General features: G+C 56.1%; 2 protein-coding genes across 10 annotated transcripts in view; both read right to left on the reverse strand.

Annotated features, from left to right (window-relative positions):
• Positions 1-8994, reverse strand: part of Myo15b (myosin XVB) — a 33737-nt gene extending 24743 nt beyond the window's left edge. The window contains exons 1-14 of the mRNA XM_074045143.1: positions 6929-8994; positions 5975-6038; positions 5651-5760; positions 5410-5484; positions 4957-5053; positions 4616-4719; positions 4430-4493; positions 4211-4324; positions 3928-4089; positions 3298-3411; positions 3125-3183; positions 2919-3051; positions 1546-1641; positions 870-1001 (exon numbers count right to left, since the gene is read on the reverse strand). Coding sequence (XP_073901244.1) covers positions 870-1001; positions 1546-1641; positions 2919-3051; positions 3125-3183; positions 3298-3411; positions 3928-4089; positions 4211-4324; positions 4430-4493; positions 4616-4719; positions 4957-5053; positions 5410-5484; positions 5651-5760; positions 5975-6038; positions 6929-8979 — 3375 coding nt within the window. The 5' untranslated portion in view covers positions 8980-8994. The remainder of the gene's footprint in view (positions 1-869; positions 1002-1545; positions 1642-2918; positions 3052-3124; positions 3184-3297; positions 3412-3927; positions 4090-4210; positions 4325-4429; positions 4494-4615; positions 4720-4956; positions 5054-5409; positions 5485-5650; positions 5761-5974; positions 6039-6928) is intronic.
• Positions 8995-12521: 3527 nt separating this feature from the next.
• Positions 12522-21330, reverse strand: part of Llgl2 (LLGL scribble cell polarity complex component 2) — a 34433-nt gene continuing 25624 nt past the window's right edge. For 6 of the 9 annotated variants that reach the window (XM_074045118.1, XM_074045115.1, XM_074045116.1 and 3 more), the window contains 17 exons: positions 21027-21181; positions 18200-18417; positions 18059-18126; positions 17767-17920; positions 17552-17656; positions 16983-17275; positions 16739-16889; positions 16146-16296; positions 15396-15512; positions 15117-15283; positions 14446-14710; positions 14060-14216; positions 13758-13786; positions 13477-13524; positions 13281-13323; positions 13130-13191; positions 12522-12872 (listed from right to left, as the gene is read on the reverse strand). In XM_074045118.1, coding sequence (XP_073901219.1) covers positions 12865-12872; positions 13130-13191; positions 13281-13323; positions 13477-13524; positions 13758-13786; positions 14060-14216; positions 14446-14710; positions 15117-15283; positions 15396-15512; positions 16146-16296; positions 16739-16889; positions 16983-17275; positions 17552-17656; positions 17767-17920; positions 18059-18126; positions 18200-18417; positions 21027-21181 — 2191 coding nt within the window. In that variant the 3' untranslated portion in view covers positions 12522-12864. Of the gene's footprint in view, positions 12942-13129; positions 13192-13280; positions 13324-13476; positions 13525-13757; positions 13787-14059; positions 14217-14445; positions 14711-15116; positions 15284-15395; positions 15513-16145; positions 16297-16738; positions 16890-16982; positions 17276-17551; positions 17657-17766; positions 17938-18058; positions 18127-18199; positions 18418-21026; positions 21182-21330 lie in introns of those variants that run through there. The other 3 variants (XM_074045122.1, XM_074045121.1, XM_074045123.1) reach the window with 3 other exon arrangements.

The raw sequence follows: 21330 nt of genomic DNA on the forward strand, positions 1-21330 counted from the left end.
CCTCCTCCCTTGCCCTCCTCCTTTCCTTTCCCTCCTTCCCCCCGAAACTAGGACCTTTTGGACAGACCCAGCCCCCATGGAGCTCAGTGTAATGCAGAGTAAAGATAGCTGCACTTGGACATGATCATTCAAATGTAAAGTAGGACAAGAACTCTGAGGCCCTGAGTTTAATCCCCAGTAGAGAGGGGGAGAGAGAGAGAGAGACAGAGAGGAGACTGCAGCAGCACGGTGGAAAGAAGGCTATCGAGAAGTATTTGTGAGATTTGTGAGTCCAGCATCAGTGGCTCATGTCTGTAATCCCAGCTACTCAGGAGACGGAGATCAGGAGGATTGTGGTTCAAAGCCAGCCCCAGGGAAATAGTTCACAAGACCCTATCTCAAAAAAACTCAACATAAAAAAGGGCTGGTGGAGTGGCTCAAGTGGTAGAGCACCTGCCTTGCAAGCATGAGGCCCTGAATTCAAGCCCCAGTGCCACCAAAAAAATAAAAAGAAAAAAAGGTAGTCTTATTTGTGGGATGGATGCACTGATAGGAGGCTGGGCCTGAGTGACACCTGGTGACACCTGGCTGCACTCAGAGGGGATCTGCATGAACCCACCCAGTGCCCACTGCCCACCCATCAGGCTCCCGAAGGGACAAGGACTTGACGAATCTCAGACACAAGGGACCTTGCTCAAGATCACCCAGAGATGGGATGAGAGCCCAGTTCCGTGGGAGCCCAGTGCTTTTCCCCTGGCTGCTCCTTCCCAGGCTGTGCGAAGAGCTGGGCAGGGTCTCTGAACCTCGTAGCCTTCATGGCCCCCAGGAAGTCCTGCTGGCTCCACCCTGCTGCACAGATCTAACAGAGGAGTCACTGGCCCAGCCCTCACCTGGGACAGCCAGGTCTGGGCATCCAGGATGCTTAGGAGGCTGTGAGGTTGGTCCACCAGGAGGTCCAGGCAGGATTCCCTCGGAGGCTGAGGGATGGGTGCCCAGGGCAGCAGCTCCCGCCGACACTCCTCCTGGGAACAGCCAGCACTGACCACTTACAGCCCATGTTCCTGGGGGACTGTAGCAGTTTTTTTTTTTTTTTTGTGGTACTGGGGTTTGAACTCAGGGCCTAACACTCGTTTGGCAAGTGCTCTACCTCTTGAGCCACTCTGCCAGCCCTGTTTTGTGATGGGCATTTTTTTTCTTTCTTTCTTTCTTTTTTTTTTTTTTGCGATATTGGGGCTTGAACTCAGGGCCTTCATCTTGAGCCATTCCACCAGCCCTATTTTTGTGAAGGGTTTTTTGAGATAGGGTCTCACAGAACTATTTGCCCGGGTTGGCTTTGAACCTCCTGATCTCTACCTCCTGAGTAGCTAGGATTACAGGCGTGACCACCAGTGCACAGTGATCCTCCCATTTTATAGACTAGGAAACCAATACTCAGAACAACTGAGCCTCCCCGTGGAAAGGGAGCTTCAGGGTGTGGCTCTCGGTGCACTGCTGTCTTTACTAAGGTGGCCTCTGTGCTGGGCAGTGTCCCGTGTCCCCTGCTATGTCCTCTCCCAACTACCTTACCTCCTCCTGAGCCAGCAGCATCTGGCTGGAGAAGAGCTGCAGGCGCTCGCTGGCCAGGTTGTTGCACAGCTGTTCCAGGCTGTTCACCCGCAGCGCCTGGGGCACGTGGACAGTGAGGGAGGCAGAGGGGGGGCAGGAGGGGCTGCTGCCCATCCTCTCAGGGAGGAGTGGTGCCCCAGGGCTGATGCCACAGCCAAAGGACCCTGGCATGGAGTGTGGTTCACCTTGTCCCTGATCCAGCCACATGTCAGGCTTCCTTCCAGACACCCCCACCCCTCTGCTCCAGCACCACTGGGAGCCATCAGGGTTCTGTTCCAGCCATCCTGGGGTCTGGATGGTGCCTCTTCCTACTATGTAACTCGCTGGCTATCTGACTCCCACATTCTCCTAAGCAGAAACCCAGGTTGCTGCCTCCAGGAAGTCTTCCAGCCTTCCTCCTACAGGGATGATGTGCCTTCCTTTGTGTGGCCTCAGCATTCCACTATAAGCCCAGCAGAGAACCCCCTTCACATAGCTTTGTGCACCCCTAAACACACAAAAGTGCACATGCATGTACATGTCCCCTCTCAGGGAGGGGACAGTCACTAGGGACATACTGTGGAGGGCAGGACAAACAGGGCAGTGAACAGTGCCCATCCAGGGACCAAAGGAGAATTCCTCCTCTCCCTCCCTGCTGCCCTAAGGAGGTGAATCTTCTGGAAAGGGGATATGGGCAACTGCTTCCTCCCTCCCCTCTTGGTGTGTGGGAGAAGCTGTGGGTGGACCCATTCCTTGGCTGCCAGGATTATCTGCCAGGTCAAGCAAGTCAGAACTCTCCAGAGGCAACATCAGGACAGGATGGAGCAGGGAAGGACGTCTGCACCTCCAGAACATGCAGCTCTCTGGACCTATGAGGTAGGTCCTGTCATAATCCCTTTATTCAGCGGGTGAGAACTGACCTCAGAGAGGTTAATTAACTTGCATGAGGTCACACAGCTAGTGACTGGCAGGATGCAAACCTAGAAGCTTCAGAGTTTCCTGAGCACCTGCTCTCCAGCAGGAAGACAGCACAGTCTGGCTCTGGGGCTTGCAGTGAGCTCCAGCCCCTTCTGGAGGGAAGCCAGGAAGGCTCACGGCCTGGGGCTGTGCGAAGGAAGCAGAGGCCCTCCTCTCAATAACACTCTGCCGAGTGAGGTCCCCAAGGCTCCCTGCCAGCCTTCACTGGACCATTAAAGTCCCCAGAGCAAGGCCCAGCATCCACTCAACAGCCTTAGATGGAGCCAGCAAAGGCAGAGGACCAGGCGCACAAGTGGCTCAGTGAGAGCAGAAGCCCCCCAGAAATACACCAGACTGAGAGGGGCACCCCAATCCTGGGCCCCACCCCACGGGATGACCTCAAAGCCGTAGGTGTCCACGAGAGTGACGGTGCCCATGCTGCCTCCCTTCCCTGGTGGGGACAGCCATGTGTTGATCCTCCTCAGAAGCCAGCGGAAGAGCCTCGAGTACAGGGCCTTTGCTAGGGCGTCCCTGCGGGCACGGTGAGTGAGCCACGTGGAGCAGAGCACCAGGCCTGGCTGGGTGCTTCCCACCCCAGGGCCACCTGGCATCAATGGCGCTTTCCACAGGCAGAGATCTTGAGACCCGGCCATAGGGCGTTTCCTGGAGGCCAGAGCAAGCGTGAGGGGTACGTCAGGCCCATGACCTGTTTAGACGTCCACCCAGCCTACAGTGATCTAGGCTGTTCCCCCACCTCCTCATGATCCTTGACCTCACCATGACCCTCCTGGTGACAGCCCCCTCCAGGCGTTCTGCAGGCACCTGCAACAACCGAGCTGCCGTGTGGATCTCTGCCCAGCTGCACACAGCAGCCACCTCCTGGGACTCCCGCTGGACAGAGTGGGGGACAACAAGAGATCTGCTTGTGGACTGGACATAGTTCCCTGGGCAGGCGCAGGGCCTTACTTTGTCAAGCCAGCTATCCTGACACCCAAAGGGACGAGAGCACACGAGAAGATCTGGGCCATGGTGACCCAGGCTCTGGGTCTGAGGGCCCTGAGTGAGAGTCCTGACTTTCCTCCTTTATTAGTTGGACATCTCCAGTGAGTCCCTTTCCCTCCCCAGACCTCCATTGCCTTAACGCTAAAGGGAAACAAGAACCCTCAGGTCAGTGTTGTCATAAGAGCAAAGTCAGAAAGCATGTCATGCCAGCTGCTCTTAGCGGTGGCAGCTGAGTGCAATAGGCACTGGGAAGGATGCAAACACCGCAGCCTCAGTTTTCTCATCTATCTGCTTTTGGGAAGGCTGGGTTTTGTAGTTTCCTGCATACGAGGCTTGTATTATTGTCATTGCCCTGACCGTACAAAGCACCACTGGCCACCCGGCGTGCCCACGGGCCTCGCCCACCTCTGAAGGAGAGAAGCATATGTTGCCCAGCTGCAGGACAGTGGCCAGCACAGCCCAGACTGCACTCAGATCCTCAGGGGACAAGCCTAGTACCTGCAGGGCTGTCACCAGCCCTGCAAAGTCCTGGGTATCCTCCTTGCCCTGGAGGCTGCAGGCTCGGCCCTGTAGAACACAGCAGGCTGAGGGGCTGGGCCTGACCCTCCCACTGCTTCCCTCAGAGCCCTGGCTGAGACCCTTGTCTGGGCGGGCCCTCTCCCCCACAGCACCAGGGCCTTGCCCCCACCTGGTTGAGATAGTAGTAAGTTTCTGGTCCCTGCAGAGAAAGCTGTTCCTGTTCCATGAGGTCCAACCCCGCCAGCAGCTCATAAAAAACATGGAAGCTCCGCTCAGCCTGGGCCTTGGGGAGAAGGGCTGGCTTAGGGGAGCAGTACCTAGGGCCACAGCCCCTCTCTCTTTCCCACTCTGGGAGCTGGGAAGGGGTAGGCAGGAGGGTGGCTCTTACCTGAAACACCACTCTGGAGGTCTCAAGCAGATAATGTGACACAGAGGCTCCCTTGATGACCCCCCTATGGGCACAGGAGACCAGGTGGGCGTGCCTCGCCGAATGGGCCCACCAGAGGCTGGGGCCAAGGGCAGTAGCCTCAGGCTCCCACATGCCACTGTGCCCACCTGAACCCCCATCACTCACTGCTGAAGGGAGAGGCGTAAGACCAGGCCGAAGCGGCTGGCATTGGCATTCAGGATGGTCTTGGCGTGACCAAAACTGCTGAGTACAGGCAGCACGTCGTCCAGCTGTATGGGGGGAGGTGCTCACCACTCACAGAAAGCTCTCTATGCCTGCTGGCTGTGCCAGGCCCATGGTGGGGTCAGTCCCATTAGAAGAGCCCTGCCCCTGACCCCTGAAGCAGGCAGTGCCTGGGGCTCCCAGCAAGAGACGACAGAAACACAAAGGAGGATGATGATCCCCCTTGAGCTTCTGGGAAAAGGCCAGCTGTCCCCTGGGGGAGATAGCCTCCAGCCTGTCCTCACCTGGCACCGTCTGTCCCCTGTCTGCTTCTGCTCCAGGCTGCTTAGGAACTGTACCATCTTCTTGGTGACTTCTGTCTTCCCTGAGCCACTATGCCCACTTCAGGAGAGAGAAGCACCACTGCTTCTGGAGGCAGGAAGGGCCTCCAGAAGAGGCACATGGGACGGTCCCTCTGAACCCAGGTAATGGGAATGTGCCACCTAGAAGTGATAGCTACCCTGGGAGACACCCCCAGAAATGTGGAGAGAATAAACCCAGGGCAATGGAGACCAACTGGAAAGAAATGTCACTTGAGAGGCACCCAGGATGACCTCAGGAGCATGGCCTTGAGGACGGCCAGAGCTGCTGTCCCACAGTGCACCAGACCAGGAGCCTCAAATGCAGACCCCATGCCTCACCCCACTGACCCTCAGGGTGGCCTGTGAGTTCAAGCAAGCAGGGCAGTTGGGACTCACCCCAGAAGGACACAGGGGTCCTGCCCAGGGCTCTGAGACAGGCTATAGGCTGCTGCTATGATGGCAAAGACGTGTCTGGGGGAAGAAGAGGGGGAGATAAGAAGGTGACCAGAGATGGGCACTGGGGTGCTCCTAGTGTAGGCAGATGTGGCCACAGGTCCCGGAACCTCAGTCAATGGGACATGCTGGGGCCCGGCTGCCTGAGAGCGAAGCACAGGGTCAAAGGGGCGAAGTCACCTACGGGGTGGTGTTGGGGACTTTGCTGGGATGGTAGCTGGCCAAGATCTCAGGTGAGAAGAGAGGCAGGGGCTCGTGGGGGTTCAGAGCGAGCAGGAGGGGCCCTCCGAAGGTCTGGGGAAAAGAGAAGGAGCAGGGGGTGCAAATGGGGGGCTCCAATGCTCCCCAGCCCAGCCCTCCCATCCTGTTTCTGGAGAACCCAGATAGAACTGGCTCATCACCCAGCCTAGGGATCAAGAGGAAGGAGAAGCTCTAGGGATGCTGGGAGCCCTGGGTTCCCAGGAAAAAGGAAATTCAGCCCACCATCCCCTCCCTGCAGCCCCCATACGTAGATGCGGCCCAGGTGAAATCTCCTCTTGAGGCACAATAGCACTGAGCTGTCACACACCAGCCTGTGGGGACAGCACGGCAGAGGGTGGAGGACTTGGGGAAAGAAGGAGGCCCTGGGCTAGCTCTGCCACTGGCTTCAGGGGCACCTGGGGCAAAATCATCCAGCCTCTCAGCGTCTTAATTATAAAATCAGTCTGGGCTGTGGGCTTGGCAGTGCATGCCTGTGATCCCAACACTCCAGACAGGCACGGTGGTTCACAGCTGTAATCCTAGTTACTTGGGAGGCATAAATTGGAGCATTGAGTTGAGGCCTGCCTGGGCAAAAATGCAAGATCCTATCTGAAAAAATAACTAAAGCAGTCCAGCAGTGGCTCACACCTGTAATCCTGGCTACTTGGGAGGCTGAGATTGGGAGAATCGAGGTTCCAGGCCAACAGGGGCAAATGGTTCTTGACACCCCAACTCCAAAATAACCAGAGTAAAATGGATTGGAGGTGTGAGTCACGTGCTAGAGCACCTGCTTCACAAGCACAAAGTCCTGAGTTTAAGCCCCATCCTACCAAAAACAAAACAAAAGTCCTTGATGTAAAAGGGATTGTGGGGGTGTGATCAAATGGTAGAGCCCCTATGTAGAAAGCTGGAAGTCCTGAGTTCCAACCCCAAAAAAAACTCCCCTCAAAAAAAAAAAAAAAAAAAAGGCCGGGAGCTACCCGTTCTATTAGGGGCTTGGGTCACCAACAGCATTAGACCTCTGACCCAGAGGGAAGGTTTGTGCCCCTGGAAGGGGTAACTGACTTTCACCCCTCACCTGCCCCATATAGCCAGAAAATCTTTCCTGGGGCAAAATCCCTTCTGAGGACTCAATCGGGCTCTACACAAGTCCCAAAGATGAGGGTGGGTGGGGCACGAGGAACTCTGAGCCGATGGCCGATTTGGAGGTGCACCCGCTCACCGCAGCCGAGCCAGGTCCTCCGTGTCTTCCAGGCCCTCGCTGAAACTCCTGCCCTCAGCATCGGGGAAGGGAGGCATCTCCAGGCCGGGCCCGAGGCTCAGCTCCAGGTCCCTCTCCAGGGCCGCCTCGGCCTCATCCTCTGGCTCCCACCTCTCCCTTCGGGACCCGCGGGGGCTCCTCTCCTGCGGGTGGCGAGTCTCCAACGTGAGTCGGGGCAGCAACGCGTAGGTGCCAAGCCCAGGGTCCTCGCGGGGGCCTGAGCCCTTTGCCCAGTGCACCGGGGTCTCAGCTTCCAGGGTCTCCGGCTCCTCTTCGCTGTTGGAGCGGTTCTCATCCAGTGGGGTGCCGTCGAGGGGAGTCGGGGCGAGGAAGGAGGCACGGCGGGGCTCCATCGCCCCTTCTTCACTAGCTTCTCGCCCCTCCCTGTCCTCTGCAGTCCCTGCAGGAGGCCAAATGCTGCCCTCCCCGGCGGGGGCGTCCACCCACGCTTCTGAGCTCCTGCTAGTCCACGCCCTCCCCGCCCTATGGATCCTGGGGAACACGACCGCGAACTTGGGATCCGGAGTGGGGTCCTCATCGTTTTCGGGGTGGTCGGAGACTACGCTATTCGGGACTTGCGGAGGGCTTGAGCCACCGCCAGGGGGAGCTCGTGACGGTCCCCCAAGCCGGGCTAAGCCCGCCAGGCGCAACGCTAGACGGCGCCGCAGCCCGGGCCCACCGCCCCGCCCCTCGCCTGCCCTTCCGAGGCCCCGCCCCTCGCCGGCCCTCTCAAGGCCCCGCCCCTCGCCGGCCCTCTCAAGGCCCCGCCCCTCGCCCGCCCGCGGCCCCACCCCCTGCCCCTCGCGTGGATGTTGACCGATCCTTAGCCGCAGCCACCGCAGAAGGCCCAGGGCCTGCGCCACCCTCAGGAGCCGCGCTTTAAGGCCCACGCGGCCCGAACCCGCCGCCTGGGGAGAGGGCTCTGGCGAGGGCCTCGCGCGGAGCCTGCGGAGCACCACGATGGCCGCCAGCGGGGCTGGGTCCCCTGGCCTTTGGTCCCCTGCACCTTCTGCTTCTCGGGCTCCCGCTTCACTCGCACCTGCAGCCACTTGCACCGCCCCTGCCGTCGATGCCTCGGCTAGTCCAGGCTCGGCGCCCTGAGGCTTAGTCTCTGACTGCGACCCATCGTCCTGCGCGTCCAGGGCGGACTCGGAGTCCCGAGGAACCCGCGAGCTCCCGGCGACGCCCGCGTTGCTGCTCTCGAGGGGACTGGAGGCCGTGGCTTTTGCATCGGCCTCAGGGGCCCGGCTTGCTTTTCCTAGGGTTTCCCGTGGGCGCCATCCATGCCCGGCCAGCTCAGGACTCGAGTCTGTATCCATCCCGTAATCCTCACTGTCTCCCTGGGGCTCTGTCCCCAACGACCCTTCCCCTCCTCGGGGCTCGGCGGGGCCTTCGTGGCAGCTCAGACACTCTTCTGGCGCCAGCGCTGACTCTGGCTGGGTTTTGGTCTCATCCCAGCCGGTGTCCTTTGGCTCCGGGGCCCCACCGTCCTGGCTAGTGCTCTTCTGGGTCTCCCGGGCTTCGCTATCCGGGCAAGAGCTGCCTCCGTCCCCGCCCGACGTGTCCCCACCGAGGCTCGGAGTCGAAGGCCCCCTCCCCTTTCCTCTCCTCCTGCGGTGGCCGCGCTTGCGGGGCCGCTCTTCTCCTGGGAGGCTCTCCTCCTCCGGGCGCTCCCCACGGCTGTCCCCCGGCTCGCAGCTCTCCAGGGGTCCCTGTCCCCCACGATGCGTGCTCCCTCGCCTCTCCTGGGCCTCCCGAGGCGGCCCAGTCCCTGGACTTCTGCACTCGCCGTTTCTCTCTGCCGTAGGCTCCCTGCGGCCACCAGCGGTCCCCTTGTCCCCCGCGGTGTCGAGCTCCGTGGCGGGTCTCGCTCGGCGGGCTTTGCCACGGCCAGGTCGGTGGTCTTGGCTGGGTGCGCCGTCGGCGCTGGCAGATCCGGACTCCTGCTCCCCTGAGGCCGGCCTTCGGGGTCGCGCCGGATGCTGGGATGCTTTGCCCTTACTCCCACCCATGATGGTCCAAGAGAAGACTGGCCTTCCCCGACGTCCTGGTCCTTGTTTCTTTCCCGGGATTTGACTACCCGAAGCTGTGCGCCACTCTTGTGCTCTGGAGGGGCTACGGGGCTAAATCTACCACTCTCCCCTAGGTTCCCCCCTTATCCACCACCATCAATAATGCAGGATGCTGCGGGGTCCTGACCCCCTCGGCCAACAATGGAGCCAGGGCAACCGGGAAAGAGGAGAAGCTGCAGACAAAGGCCGTCGACAGGGCAATCCTGCTGGGACTCGCTGCCAGCCAAGCCAGCCTGGCACTGGGCCAGACTAAGGGGTCCATGCTCATCCTTGCCTCATAGGAGAAACTGTCTGGGCCCCTCCTGTACCTGGGGGCTTCACAGAGGCTGAGACAGAGGGACCTCCATTTCTCATAAATCAGACCCCTTAAATCCCTAATTGTGTGTTTTTTACATTATTTTTGTATTTATTGGCTGCATGGGGCTTGAACTCAGGGCCTCACCCTTGCTGGGCAGGCATTCTACCACTTGAGCCACTTCACTAGCCCTAAATCAGTTATTTGAATTTATTTATGATGCTGGGATCAAACCCAGGGCCTCATACATGCTAGGCAAGTGCTCTACCACTGAGCTATGCTTCCAGCTCCACTACTTTTTTTTTTTATACTTATTTTTAAATTAATACAGCCCCATAGTTCAAAACTCATGAGATAAATTTCCCATTCCTAACCCTCAGCTACTCAATTCCCCCACCCACCCAAGGCTACCCATTTCTGTATTTCCTTCCAGAGCTATCCGTCCAGAGAAAATTTAATCTTATTTTTTCCTTGTAGCTCAAGTGGACACTTATCTACCTCACAGGTCTTCATTGCTTGATTCACTCAACAATTTGACTTGGAGATTTTATAATACATTAGGACCTTCTTCTCCCTACGTCGTTTCTTCCTTTTCAGATGCATAGAATTCTACCAAATTAATGCACTAGAGTCTAAACAGCTTCTTACTGATAGATTTTTACATCTGAAACAGATGCTGGAAACAGATGCCGCCTCATCTCTTAAATTGCGACCAACAAATTACAAATAATTAATTTCCTTAAATTACAAATACTGAAATATCATTTCATCCATATCCAGGAAGAACCAGTTCCTACAATTAGACTTACTGGACCATAGGGTATGTGTATTTGTAGTTGGATTTCCAAATTTTCTTTCACAGAGGTTGTGCCAATTTACACGGGGTAGAGTCAGCTGTCCAAAAAGACCACAAATTCATGGTCATACAGCCTGTCTAAAGGGGAACTGTTTACTCCCCACTGCCAACACTGATGAGGCAAAGAGTGATGGGATTCAGAGGGTTTGTAAATCCCACAAAAAGTGAATGTTGGGGTTATGGCTCAAGTGGTAGAGTGCCTGCCTAGCAAGCATGAGGTCCTGAGTTCAAAGTCCAGTACTACCAACCCCCCCCAAAAAAAAAAAGGTGAACATAGATTGAGACATTCACACAGTAGAGTGTCTTAAGAACCATGTACAGCTATTAGCAACGACATGTAATGCTGAGTGAAAGCAGCCAGGCATGAAAGAGAAGCCACAGTGGGATTCTTGTTTACAGATGTTGCAAGAGCAGGCAGCATAGGCTACAGCATGGTGTCCTCATGGTGTGGGTGACACTGATTATTCAGTTTGTGGGGATTTTTTAAATTATTGTTATTGATAGTATTGGGGTTTGAACTCAGGGTCTCACATTTGCTAGGCTGAAGCTCTACTGCTTGAGCTATGACCTCAGCCCCAGTTTGTAGAGATCTGTTGAGTTGTACTTCTATGCTGTGTGCACTATTGGTATGAATTTTATGAAGATAACACAGAGAAAGCTGTTTTGCCCTGGACCAACAGCAGTAAGAATAGCAAATAGCAGTGCTTTATGGCTTATTATGTGCACGGATCTGTTCTATGAGTTTATTTAATACTTGAAAGCACTTAAAGAGCACAAAGATGGACATTTTATGGATAAGACCACTGAGGCACACAGCTCGTGAGTGTTAGAACTGGGATGCCAGAAGGGTGGTGATGGTGCTTCATGCCAAGAATCTCATCTACTCAAGAGGCATAAGCAAGAGGAGAGTTCTAGGCCAGCCAGGATAGTTAGCAAGATCCTGTCAAAAACAAAATTCAAACAAAAGGTGTGGGGTGTAGTTCAAGTATTACAAGGCCCTGGGTTCCAGTCCCAGCACCACCAACAAAAAACAAAACCAAACAAAAAGTGGGACATCGAGCTGGTGGAATGGCTCAAGTGATAGAGCACCTGACTAGCAAGCATAAGGTTCAGAGTTCAAACCCCAGTCTCACACATACAAAAAAAAAAAAACAAAACCAAAAAAACCAAAAAAAAAAACAAAAACCAAAAAAAAACTGGGATGTCAACCAAGTCTGGTTCCAAAGGCCCAGCTGGAGAATGCATGTGAGGTGCTGCCGATTACCACAGAGCTCTAGTTCCTTGGCCTTCCACCTCTCCGGATGTCCAGGACCCTCAGATTTAAGTCAGGAGCCATGAATCAAGTTGCCTGTTGCTTCCTGGAGGCTTCTGGAGTCAGCAGGAGTCCCTTCCACTCACCTTCTACCCAGCACAGCTATCCTTGTCAGCCCAACTTTTCAGTGACTCTACTTCACCACCCCCATCACCTCTCTCATGGACTGTTGCAAAGACCCCAGCTCTTCTCTCAGTGTCAGCTTACTGCTAGAGAAGAGGCAGTAAGTATTGCCTTCCATTTGTGCACGCCAGCAATAACCCATTCTCGGCACACTCCCACTGTGTGGTTGTCTTCTAGGACTGACATCTGCTAACACTTCAAAACCCAGGGCACACGAAGTAAAACTCATACCTAGTGAGCATGGAAGTATCCATGTTTAAAGAAGCTTTGTATATTTTCAGGGATGTGTGTTGACTTGTTTAATCTGATCAGCCAGACCACTGCAGTAGCCACAAGACTCCTCAGTCAAGGGAATGCTGTCTCTATCACTGTCTTTTTTTGGGGTGGGGGATGCTGGAGATTGAACTCAGGGCCTTGTGAGTGCTAAGCATGCCTCTACTACTGAGCAGCACCCCAAGCCCAGTCATTGACTTCTGATTCACAGATGCTTGTGTTACCGCCATGATTTTCCAATCTTTGCTTCCTGGCAGGAAACTTAATTTCACTTGTCCATTTCTGTTAGTTTAGCTAACTGGATAAACGAACTGTCCCCTTAAATTTACAGTGGAACCCACACAAGTCTCGATATGCTGGGAGCAGGTGCTGTCCAGCTCTCTGGTTGCAACAAGAGTCTGACTCAAGAAGGTTCATGTTTGCCATTTATTTTCAAAGCGAGAAGACACAGTTCTGCTCAGACACAAACATGGTTTGCTCTGATTCAAATGCTTAAAAAGCAGGTTCTCTAAGCACTGCCTGGGCCAGGATGCACCAGGGGAAGGCAGGATTTGGTGAAGGCTTTCTATTAACATGGACAATTCCTACACAACTGAAAAATTCAAGTCATTGAACCAGTCCAGTAAAGAGGTAATAAGGTGTTTATTAAAAACTCTGTTTCACTCAGAGGCAGTTAAAATTTATAATTTAAAACCCAGCCCACTACAAAAAGGGGAGGGGGGGATGACAGGAATACAAACTGTGCAACATGGACAAAAGGACTGAGACAAAGCCCGGGAGGGGCAGCCCAGAGGTGGGGTCTCTCCTCTCCCGAGGTCAGGAGCAGCAGCAGCAGCAGAGTGGAGACCGGGAGTGCTTGTGGCCCCCCTAGCCTGGCCCATTGCACAGGCCTCTCCAACTGGGACAGGCCACGCACAAAGGGCAGCAGTAGTGTGTGGTCATCTCGCAGCCTGGACACTGTCTTGCTCACTCTGCTGTTGAAGAACATGGGAGGACAGCAGCTCAGGACCATCTTGGGTAGGTGGAGTGTCTCTGTCATCTACCTAGAGCCCAGATATGGTGGTTTCTTGGACATTCAGAGCACGTGTCAGGGCTGAGATGGCCCCAAAGGTCAGTAGGGCCTTGTATGTGTTGGGGCTGGGGGGGGAGGGTAATATGTGGGGTGGGCAGGGCTGTCCCTCCTGGCCTTTCGTGGGAATCAGGCCCTCCTCAACAGTGCCCAGAGTCCTACCTTCCCCATTGCTGAGGCTGTACCCCATGGCCACTCGGTGAGAACGCCAATTGCCATAGCTCCTGCAGCGACAAAGACAGGAGTCACTGTTCACAGGGACTCTCATTCTCAGTGCTCTCCTTATACCTCTCCCAGCACTGTGGCGACTTACCCTCGATCCCCCTCCAGTGTGCTCTGAATTTCCTTTAGGACTCCTACAGGACAACAGAGGCCCAGTGAGGACAGAAGGGGCCAGGCCAGCTATACGCTCTTCACTCTTTTATTAACAGGGCAAGCCCTTGGTTCTGCCCCATCCTTCCCTCCGTCATGCCATCCTCACCCACTTCCACCCCAAATCCCCAACTCACTCTCATCATTAAGCAGTGCATGCTCCATCACTGGGCCGGGCTTCTTCTCTGGAAAGCAGAGAGGTCAGACAGCCCTCCCCTGGGCCCCCTGCCTGGCTCTCTCCTTACCAAAGTGGAGGTGCTGGAAACCTAGGCCCAGCTGGAGGAAATGCTGTCTATTCCCAGCCCCAATTCTCTCTGCTCACCTGGCCTCCTCCTCCCCCTTCCCCAGGTCTGGCCAGGTGTGCCCAAGTGTGATTCATAAATGCCCCCAGATAACAGTCCCAAGAGGCCTGTCTTACCCTCTCCATCACTCTGGCTCCCTGAGTTCCTGTGGGGATTAGAGGAAGAGCTAGTGAGTGCTGGTTATCACTAGGCTCCCCGCCCTGGCTTCTGAAACCTTGGTCCCATGGAGAATGGGTGAAGTCACCTGGCCTGGCCTTCCCTGAACAGAGGTCTGGGAGGTACTGAACTGGCAGGTGCAGGGAGGGAGGACTGCTGAGATCACAGGGGAAGAGACCTTGGCCAGTCAGCTGAGTGCCCATGGGTGCCTCAAAGAGGGCAGAGGAGGGTGAAACCATGGAAAAGCCCCCTGCCTTCTTACCTGTCTCGGCCCAAGGCCCTCTTGGAGCCTGTGCCATTGCCATTGGGGCGGCTGTGGTTCTTGGTTTTGGCTGAATCTACTAGACACCGGGGCTCAACCAACCACTTGGTGGAAAGAGAAAAGCGCTCGAACTCTGAAGGTGAGATCAGGTAGAAACCTGGGGAGCAGAGAAGCTTGGCAGGTAAGGCCAGCCCAGGGCCCCTGGCCCTGGGCCCACAGGGATCACTTCCCTTCTAGGGAACTAGGACAGAGTTTACTTCGTAGCGCTCCACCCAGGACAGAGCCAACCTGGCAGTGGCTCCCATGCTAAATTGTTTTTCCCTCTCCAGCTCTGGAACCCCTCCCCTATCTCTGGCTCTCTGGGGCCCCAGGACACGCCTGCACACCTTGGCCATATTTGGTGAAGACACAGGAGGCGATGCCACTGACGTCCTCCCTGCGGATGCAGCTGTATCGCACCTGGGGCTTGAGCAGGGGCAGTGAGACCACCTGAATGTCGCCCAAGTTGGTGAGGACTGCCAGATGGTGTTCCCCATAGTCCTCAGCCCGACAGCTGCCAAAATGGGCCACGCCGACTCTCCGTACCCGTGAACCCTCCAGGGCCGTCAGCTTTAGCTTCAGCTTGGCACTCACTTTGGGCAGTGTGAATACCTGGGGGCACAGGGTATCTAGTCATGGGCATGCCACAGCCAGCCCATGGTTCTCCTACCCACTGCTGTAGCCAGGCCCTTGCCCTCTGGCAGATACCTCCCAGCCTCCTGGCAAACCCCACTGAGCTGAGCGTCCCTCAGCTCTTGGACACACAGACACTGCGATTGGACTAGGAGGATATGAGGTCACTGACTTCCATGTTTGGATATTCTGTCTCTTCAACAGACTCACATCCTGTCTCAGCGTCCCTGCCTCTGACCCATGAGGTTCACCCAAAACCCTTTCTCCTCTTTCCCATGCTTCTGTAGCCCCTCCAACAACTCCTCCACATAAAACCTTGAGTCTCAGCTATCATTATTTGGTCACAGGGGTTGAGCCTTGTTCCCTGCTGCTGCCCATGTGGCACCTTGAATTGTTCCTCTGATACCACGAGCAGCTGGTGGCTTCCCTGCATGTCTGGACTCTTCGACAGATCATGGGCCACTTCCAGGGGCTCGGGAAGGGGCACGCTGTGTCCATCAAGTACCAGGATGCCCACGACAGGCGCACGGTGCATCAGCTGGATCTCCTTGGCTAAAGGAGGAGGCAGGCGGGGGAACGGGGGCTGTGGTGGGCATACTGGCTGGTGACATCACCCTAGCCCAGGGAGTTCAAGCCCCCTCTGCTCTGCTGGCATAGCACTCACCTTGTTCCGCCCGCACTGGCTCATCCATTCTCCGCTCAGCAGGGGGCACACGCAGGGAGAAGGCATAAACGGTGCCCCCATTGGTGCCAGCCCATAGTGAGGGGCAGTGGCGGGAGCCTGCCAAGAAGCAAAGGTTTGGGTATCTAGAGTTGGGCGATGCAGGGCAACTTGGGCTCTGTCCATCTTGTCACTGACCACTGTGGAACTCTAAAGTCAAGCTGGCAAACTTCTTTAAGCCTCAGTGTCCTCCATTGTAAGGAGATGGCCACGCTGTGAGCCCTGCCTACCTCCCAGGAAAGCTCTCTCTGACAACCATGCAGGGCCTATACACAGATGATCCCAAACCCAGGATGACTCACGCTTGGCTATGACATGGACACCCCTACCCAGTGGGGGATACATAGCCAGGGAGTGGACACTTCCATATGTCCATTGTGTACCAGCAGGAACCATGCCATCTCCAGCTCTCTAGCCAGTCTAGAAGCACTCACTCATTTTACAGGGGGGGAAACTGAGGCCCAAAAAGGTTAGAAGATGTGCCTGGGGCCATCTTTCTAGACAGAGATGGAGCCTGGTTATGAAGCCAGGGCAACCTGACCTGGAGGCCCAGAGGAGGGAAAGAGGTAGGTAGGGGCTCTGGTATCTCCTGGCTCATAAGGGGAAACAGGCAGAAACAGCCCTATGCCATAAGTCCTCTGTCCTCATGCCAGAGGTGCCCCCTGTGCTCCCGACTTCAGGCTGGCCACTCACTGTCCCTCAGGTAGGTATCAGCAAAGTAGAGGGTCCGGACAAAGCCTGTGAAGGAGTCCTCGGCTGAGCGGGCCTCGATCTTGCGCTGCACGGGTGCCAACTCCATGTTCTGCAGGCCCGTCCGCTCTGCTTTGGTGCTTGCTGCCTGCATCTGCAGTGAGTTGGACCAGGCCTGAGGGTAGGTTCTGGCCTCCCATCCCCAAGGGCACTGGCTTGCTCAATGCTAGCCCTTCCAGGGGAAGGGTATGCCATGTCACCATCATGCCAACCACCTGCCTGGCTTGGACCTTAAGGGTACTTTTCCAAGTGGGAGCTTGCCTGGCTTCCCAGCATTTTGGAGAGGGGGGTGCAGAAGGATAAGAAAATCACTAACATTCACCAGGCACTTACCTCTAAGGTAAGTATTACAACTATTTTCCTTTTGCCCTTGGGGAAGCTGAGACACAAAAGCAGCATGACCCATCCTGTGACACATGACATGGTGCATGGTGAACCTCTGAGACCCAGATTCAGAGCCTGTGCTTATAGGGCAGCAAGCCTGGTGGGGCTGGGGAGAAGAAAGAGCCGTGTGGCCCTGCCAGTAGCTGCCTCACCTCTCCTGGGGCTCCGGCTGGCTGCCGCTTCCGGCCGGACACCCTGCTTCGCTGCATCCTGCGGAATGACTGGCGCAGGGACTTCTTGAGGGACTTTACACGGGACAGTGGGCCCTCCAAGGCTAGCTGGTCACTGGGGTGCAGTGTGCACCTGGGTGGGGAACGTCAGGATGTCAGTCCTGCAGGGCTCAGGGGTACTTGCAAGGCCCCAGTCACAAACTCCAGTCCCAGCAGTGCTGCTCACTTGACAAAGACCTGACGCCGCTGCTGGTGGTCAAAGAGGCCAAAGCCGTGGCTGGTGCCAAAGGCCACGAGCCGCCACTCGGAGTGCAGGGCCAAGGAGGTGACAACGGCCGGGGGCTGGCACTGCACCAACACAGAGGGCTGGAAGCCGGGCTCGAAGTGCACAGGTCCCGGGCGGGCAGCCAGGCGTTCGTGCCCCTTCCAGCGATAGCCTTCCTGGTCCTGCAGCAAGTCAGCCTCCACCTGCTCCACAGCATGCTGGGCTGCCTCATCGTTCAGCTCCAGCACCAGCACCTGGATGGGGTGGCAGGCAGCTCAGCAAGGTACCAAGGGAATCGAACCCAGGACCTAAGCCAAGGCCCAGAATCCAGCAGGGCCTGAGGCCTCTGCTCAATTCCAGCCTGCATTTGGATTTCTGGAAAGGAAACAACCACTCCAGGGGCTCCCTCAAGCAAAAAGTACAGAACAGGATGTGCTCCTGGTAACACCACAGGTGGGGGCTCATGAGTCCCTGCTACCCAAAGTCACCAACCACTCAGCCCTCAATCTCCACCCTGCACAGCCTGCTACCTGCCCTGCGGTGCCCGCCACAGCCAGGTAGCCACTGTATTTGCACAGGAAAATCTTCTGGATGCCCAGCCGGGGATCGTCACTGTAGGGGTCAAAGGAGCCCACCTAATGAGGGAGAGGAGTCCCGTGAGTGGTCATGGGCAGGTCCCAGCCTGTCCACCCCCTTCCTGCCCCCACCTGCCCATCTACCCGGGTTCCCAGGCCCCTGGTCTCACCTTGCGGAGTGGGGGCCACTCGTGCTCTCCCTGGGCGTCGAGGTTCTCATCGGGGTCTGCATCAGTGAGGAACACCTGCACTGTGCTGAGTTTGTACAGCAGCCGCAAGCAGACGCCCGAGGCATCCCAGAACCGTACTGTGCCATCCTCGTGCCTGTGGGCAGAGCCCGCCTACCTCTGGTGAGAGTGATGCCAGCCAGCGTGCCCAGGAACTGGCACACACACCTTGGGGCTCTGCTTCCACCCTCAGTACCCTCTCAGGAAGAGGAAAAGTAGCATTCAAGTTACCTACCCCGTGAGCAGCAGGTCCCTCTGGGGTGGGGGTAGAGCCAGGCTAGTGCCACCATCAATGGGCCACTCCTGGGGAAGGAGACCAGGAAGCTCAGAGTCTGGCTCTGAGGTGGGGGTGGGCTGGGGCTGGGGGTGGACCTACCATGGAGGAGAAGTGTGCATTCTGCTGGCTGCCTGCAGCGATGACGCGCTCCCACAGCTTCAGGGGGATGTTGGAGACATGGTGGGAACAGGTGATGGCAGAGCAGTGCAGAGAGGCCAGGTAGGGTGGCTGCACTGGTGGCCAGCCCGCAGTCTGCAGGTCGATCACCACCAGCTCCTCCTCGGCCAGCACCACCAGGGCATAGGGGTCGTCAAAGGCTGGGGTACAGACCAAGGGTCAGAGCCAGGAGGCGGCAATGTACCCCAGCCTGGCCTGCTCCAGAGTAATAGCTGGATCCATCAACCTCTGCACACCTCATAGTTTCAGGGCGAGCTGGGGCTGCTCTCTCCCACATCTTCCTCCCCAGGTCCTGTGGTTTGAACTCAGGTAGGCGTTTTACCACATTAGCCACACTGCCAGCCCTCCTTTGCTTTCGTTATGTTTCAGGTAAGGTCTTGTGTTTTTGTCTGGGGCCAGCCTCATATCATGATCCTCCTACCTATGGCCTCCCATGTAGCTGAGATCACAGGCACATACCACCATACCCAATTTACTTGTTGAGATCAGGTCTAGCTTTTTACCCAAGCTGGCCTCAAATCATGGTCATCCCAATCTCCACCTCCCAAGTGTCTGGGATTACAGGTGTGAACCACTGTGCCTGGCTGGGGCTGAGTTTTTCCAGGCTGAACTTCTCTGTTTCCTTCACCACTGGGCAGCCTCATCTGGTCTCAGGGCTTTACTATCTCTATGTAGATGACTCCAAAGGTATATCTTCCAGGTCTGTCTTCTGAATCCAGGCTCAAAGATTCAAGATATCCTTAAACTTGTCTTCAAACTTGATTCCATCCACACTGCCTTCTCTGAGCTTCTTGAGGCTTAAGCCAAACCCTTCACCACTCTTGTCTCCACACGTCTCTACCTAGACAAATGCTCAACAAATCACAGTCTAAGGGCCAAATCTGGTCCATCCACTGCTTGTTCTTTATACAAAGCTGTATGGGACACAGATATGCCCACCTGTACCACACTGCCTGCGGCTGCATTTGCTCTCCAACAGCAGCAGGAATAAGTTGCTGTGGCTGGGAGAACATTTGCTATCCAGCCCTCTGCAGATCTGGACTGTCATTCCAAACCCCACATGTCCTGCAGATCCACTGTGCTGCTTCTATTCTTGACGGAGCTATGGCACCTCTCACTTGGCTCTCAGGGGCTCCCATCTCCATCCTCATGGGATGTTCCCTGCAGTGGGCAGACCAATCCTCTGAACAGAGGCCAGGTCGTGGTACTTCTGCTTGGGGTTCTCATTTCTCTTGAAATAAACCCAATGGCCTCACTGTGTATGGCTCTATATGATCTGCACTAGCCACAGCTGGTGTAATCTCTGCGGTCACATTCCCCTCTGTCTTCCCACATCTCACTTAAGTAAGCCAAGTGCTCTCCTGCTCAAAGTCTGCACCCCAGGTCCCTGTGGGGCCAGCCCTGGCCTCTCGACACATTCTGATGTTTACTCAAACATGTCCCCTTCTTAGGAAGGCCTTGCTGACCACCTCATCTAAATTGGCAATGTTCTCCTCACCGCTGCCTCTTCCCCTGGCCTTGCTTTTTTCCTGCCTCTGACATCACCTGTCCACCTGCTCACTCCACCTCCCCCAACTCAAATTGCACCACCAGAGCCCTTGGGGCTTTCTGTCTGTTCCTGGGAAGGGCTTGGCACGTAGGAGTTGCTCACTAAATAGGAGAGCCTGCCCAGCACAAGTGCAAGGCAGAGGAATTACATGGGAGACTTAGGATGCCCACATCTTGTCTGTGGGGGTACCTCTCATCACCTACCCATATTCTAGCCTGTTAGAACTGTGAGGGAAATGTGTATAGGCAATCACAGGAGGGTGGCCTGCCCTAGATATCCCATGTATTTGTGGTATGGGGGTTTGAATTCTAGGGCCTCATGCTTGCTAGGCAGGTTCTCTACCACTTGAGCCACTCTGCCAGCCCCTCATTAGTTTTGAGTTTCTCTCCTGCCTCCCTCATCCTCTGCTGGGGATCACATGACCTAGTCAGCCAAGAGAAATAGGGGCAGCCACCCCCAGGAAACCCCAAAAGACCCCAGCTCTAGGCCTAGTGGCACTGACTGGTTTGAGGACGGCTGCACTGGAGCCCTGCTCTCAGCATCCAGAGTAAGAGGAGAGGAAAGAGGCCGAGAAAGATGAACAAACAGGTATGAGGCCTTCCTCTGTGGTGGGAGGGTGGGTAGACTCAGATCAAGGAGTCCTGAGTAACCCCACCTCCAGCACCTGGAGGCCTTGGCAAGGTAGGCCAGAGTCATCAGCAGAGGAAGCCTGCCCTCCCTCCCGGAGAGCTCCCAGAGGCCTCCTCCCGGTTACGACATCAGCCCTTGCTGGAATTGTCTGTCATCGCATTTATGAGGCTGACTCAGAGCTGGTCCCACACTGCCACCTGTTACCCCACCCAGAAGGCAGGCTTCACTGAGTCAGGGCCAGGGCCAGGGCCTTCTAGCTAAAGCTGGGTGGGCAGCAAATCCAACAGTGCAGATTTGCACTGGGCTGCACTGGGCTCAGTCCCTTACAGTGTGCTTGGGACAGGTGAGAGGTGTGGCCGGTAAGGATGAAGCTCCAGGCAGGCTCTCTGGCTGAGGAAAATGGTACCACTGGTCTTGGTGGCACTAAGGAACATAGTGAGGCCAAGGGACCTAGGAGGGAGGCAGGTTTTGGAAAATCTGTACAGGGTCCCTTTCTTCATTTATGTATCCTCCTGGCACCCCCCACCAACCACGCCTAGCCCTACACACACACTCCCAAAGGTTGCCTACCAGCTGCAGGGTCCGCCTCGGCGAGGACAGTGAAGTCAATGACACGGGAGGTGAAGTCAAAGGCTGTTTGCTGGCCATTGTGGACCACTGAGATGCAGTGGCGATCCCCGTAGCTGGCCCGTGGCATGCCACCCTGGAAGATGGTGAAGGGCAACCTGCAGAAGAAGGGGAGCGGTGGGTTGGGGCTCTGCATAACCCTAGGTAGCCACAGGCTGGGCTGGGCTGGCGCCTAGGACTTTTTGGGTCACACAGAACAGTGACCAGCCTTTGTTGCAGCGTCTGTGGTCTACAGGGGTCCCAGTAC

Source organism: Castor canadensis, chromosome 11, assembly GCF_047511655.1.
Source record: "Castor canadensis chromosome 11, mCasCan1.hap1v2, whole genome shotgun sequence".
NCBI classification, from domain to species: Eukaryota; Metazoa; Chordata; class Mammalia; order Rodentia; family Castoridae; genus Castor; species Castor canadensis.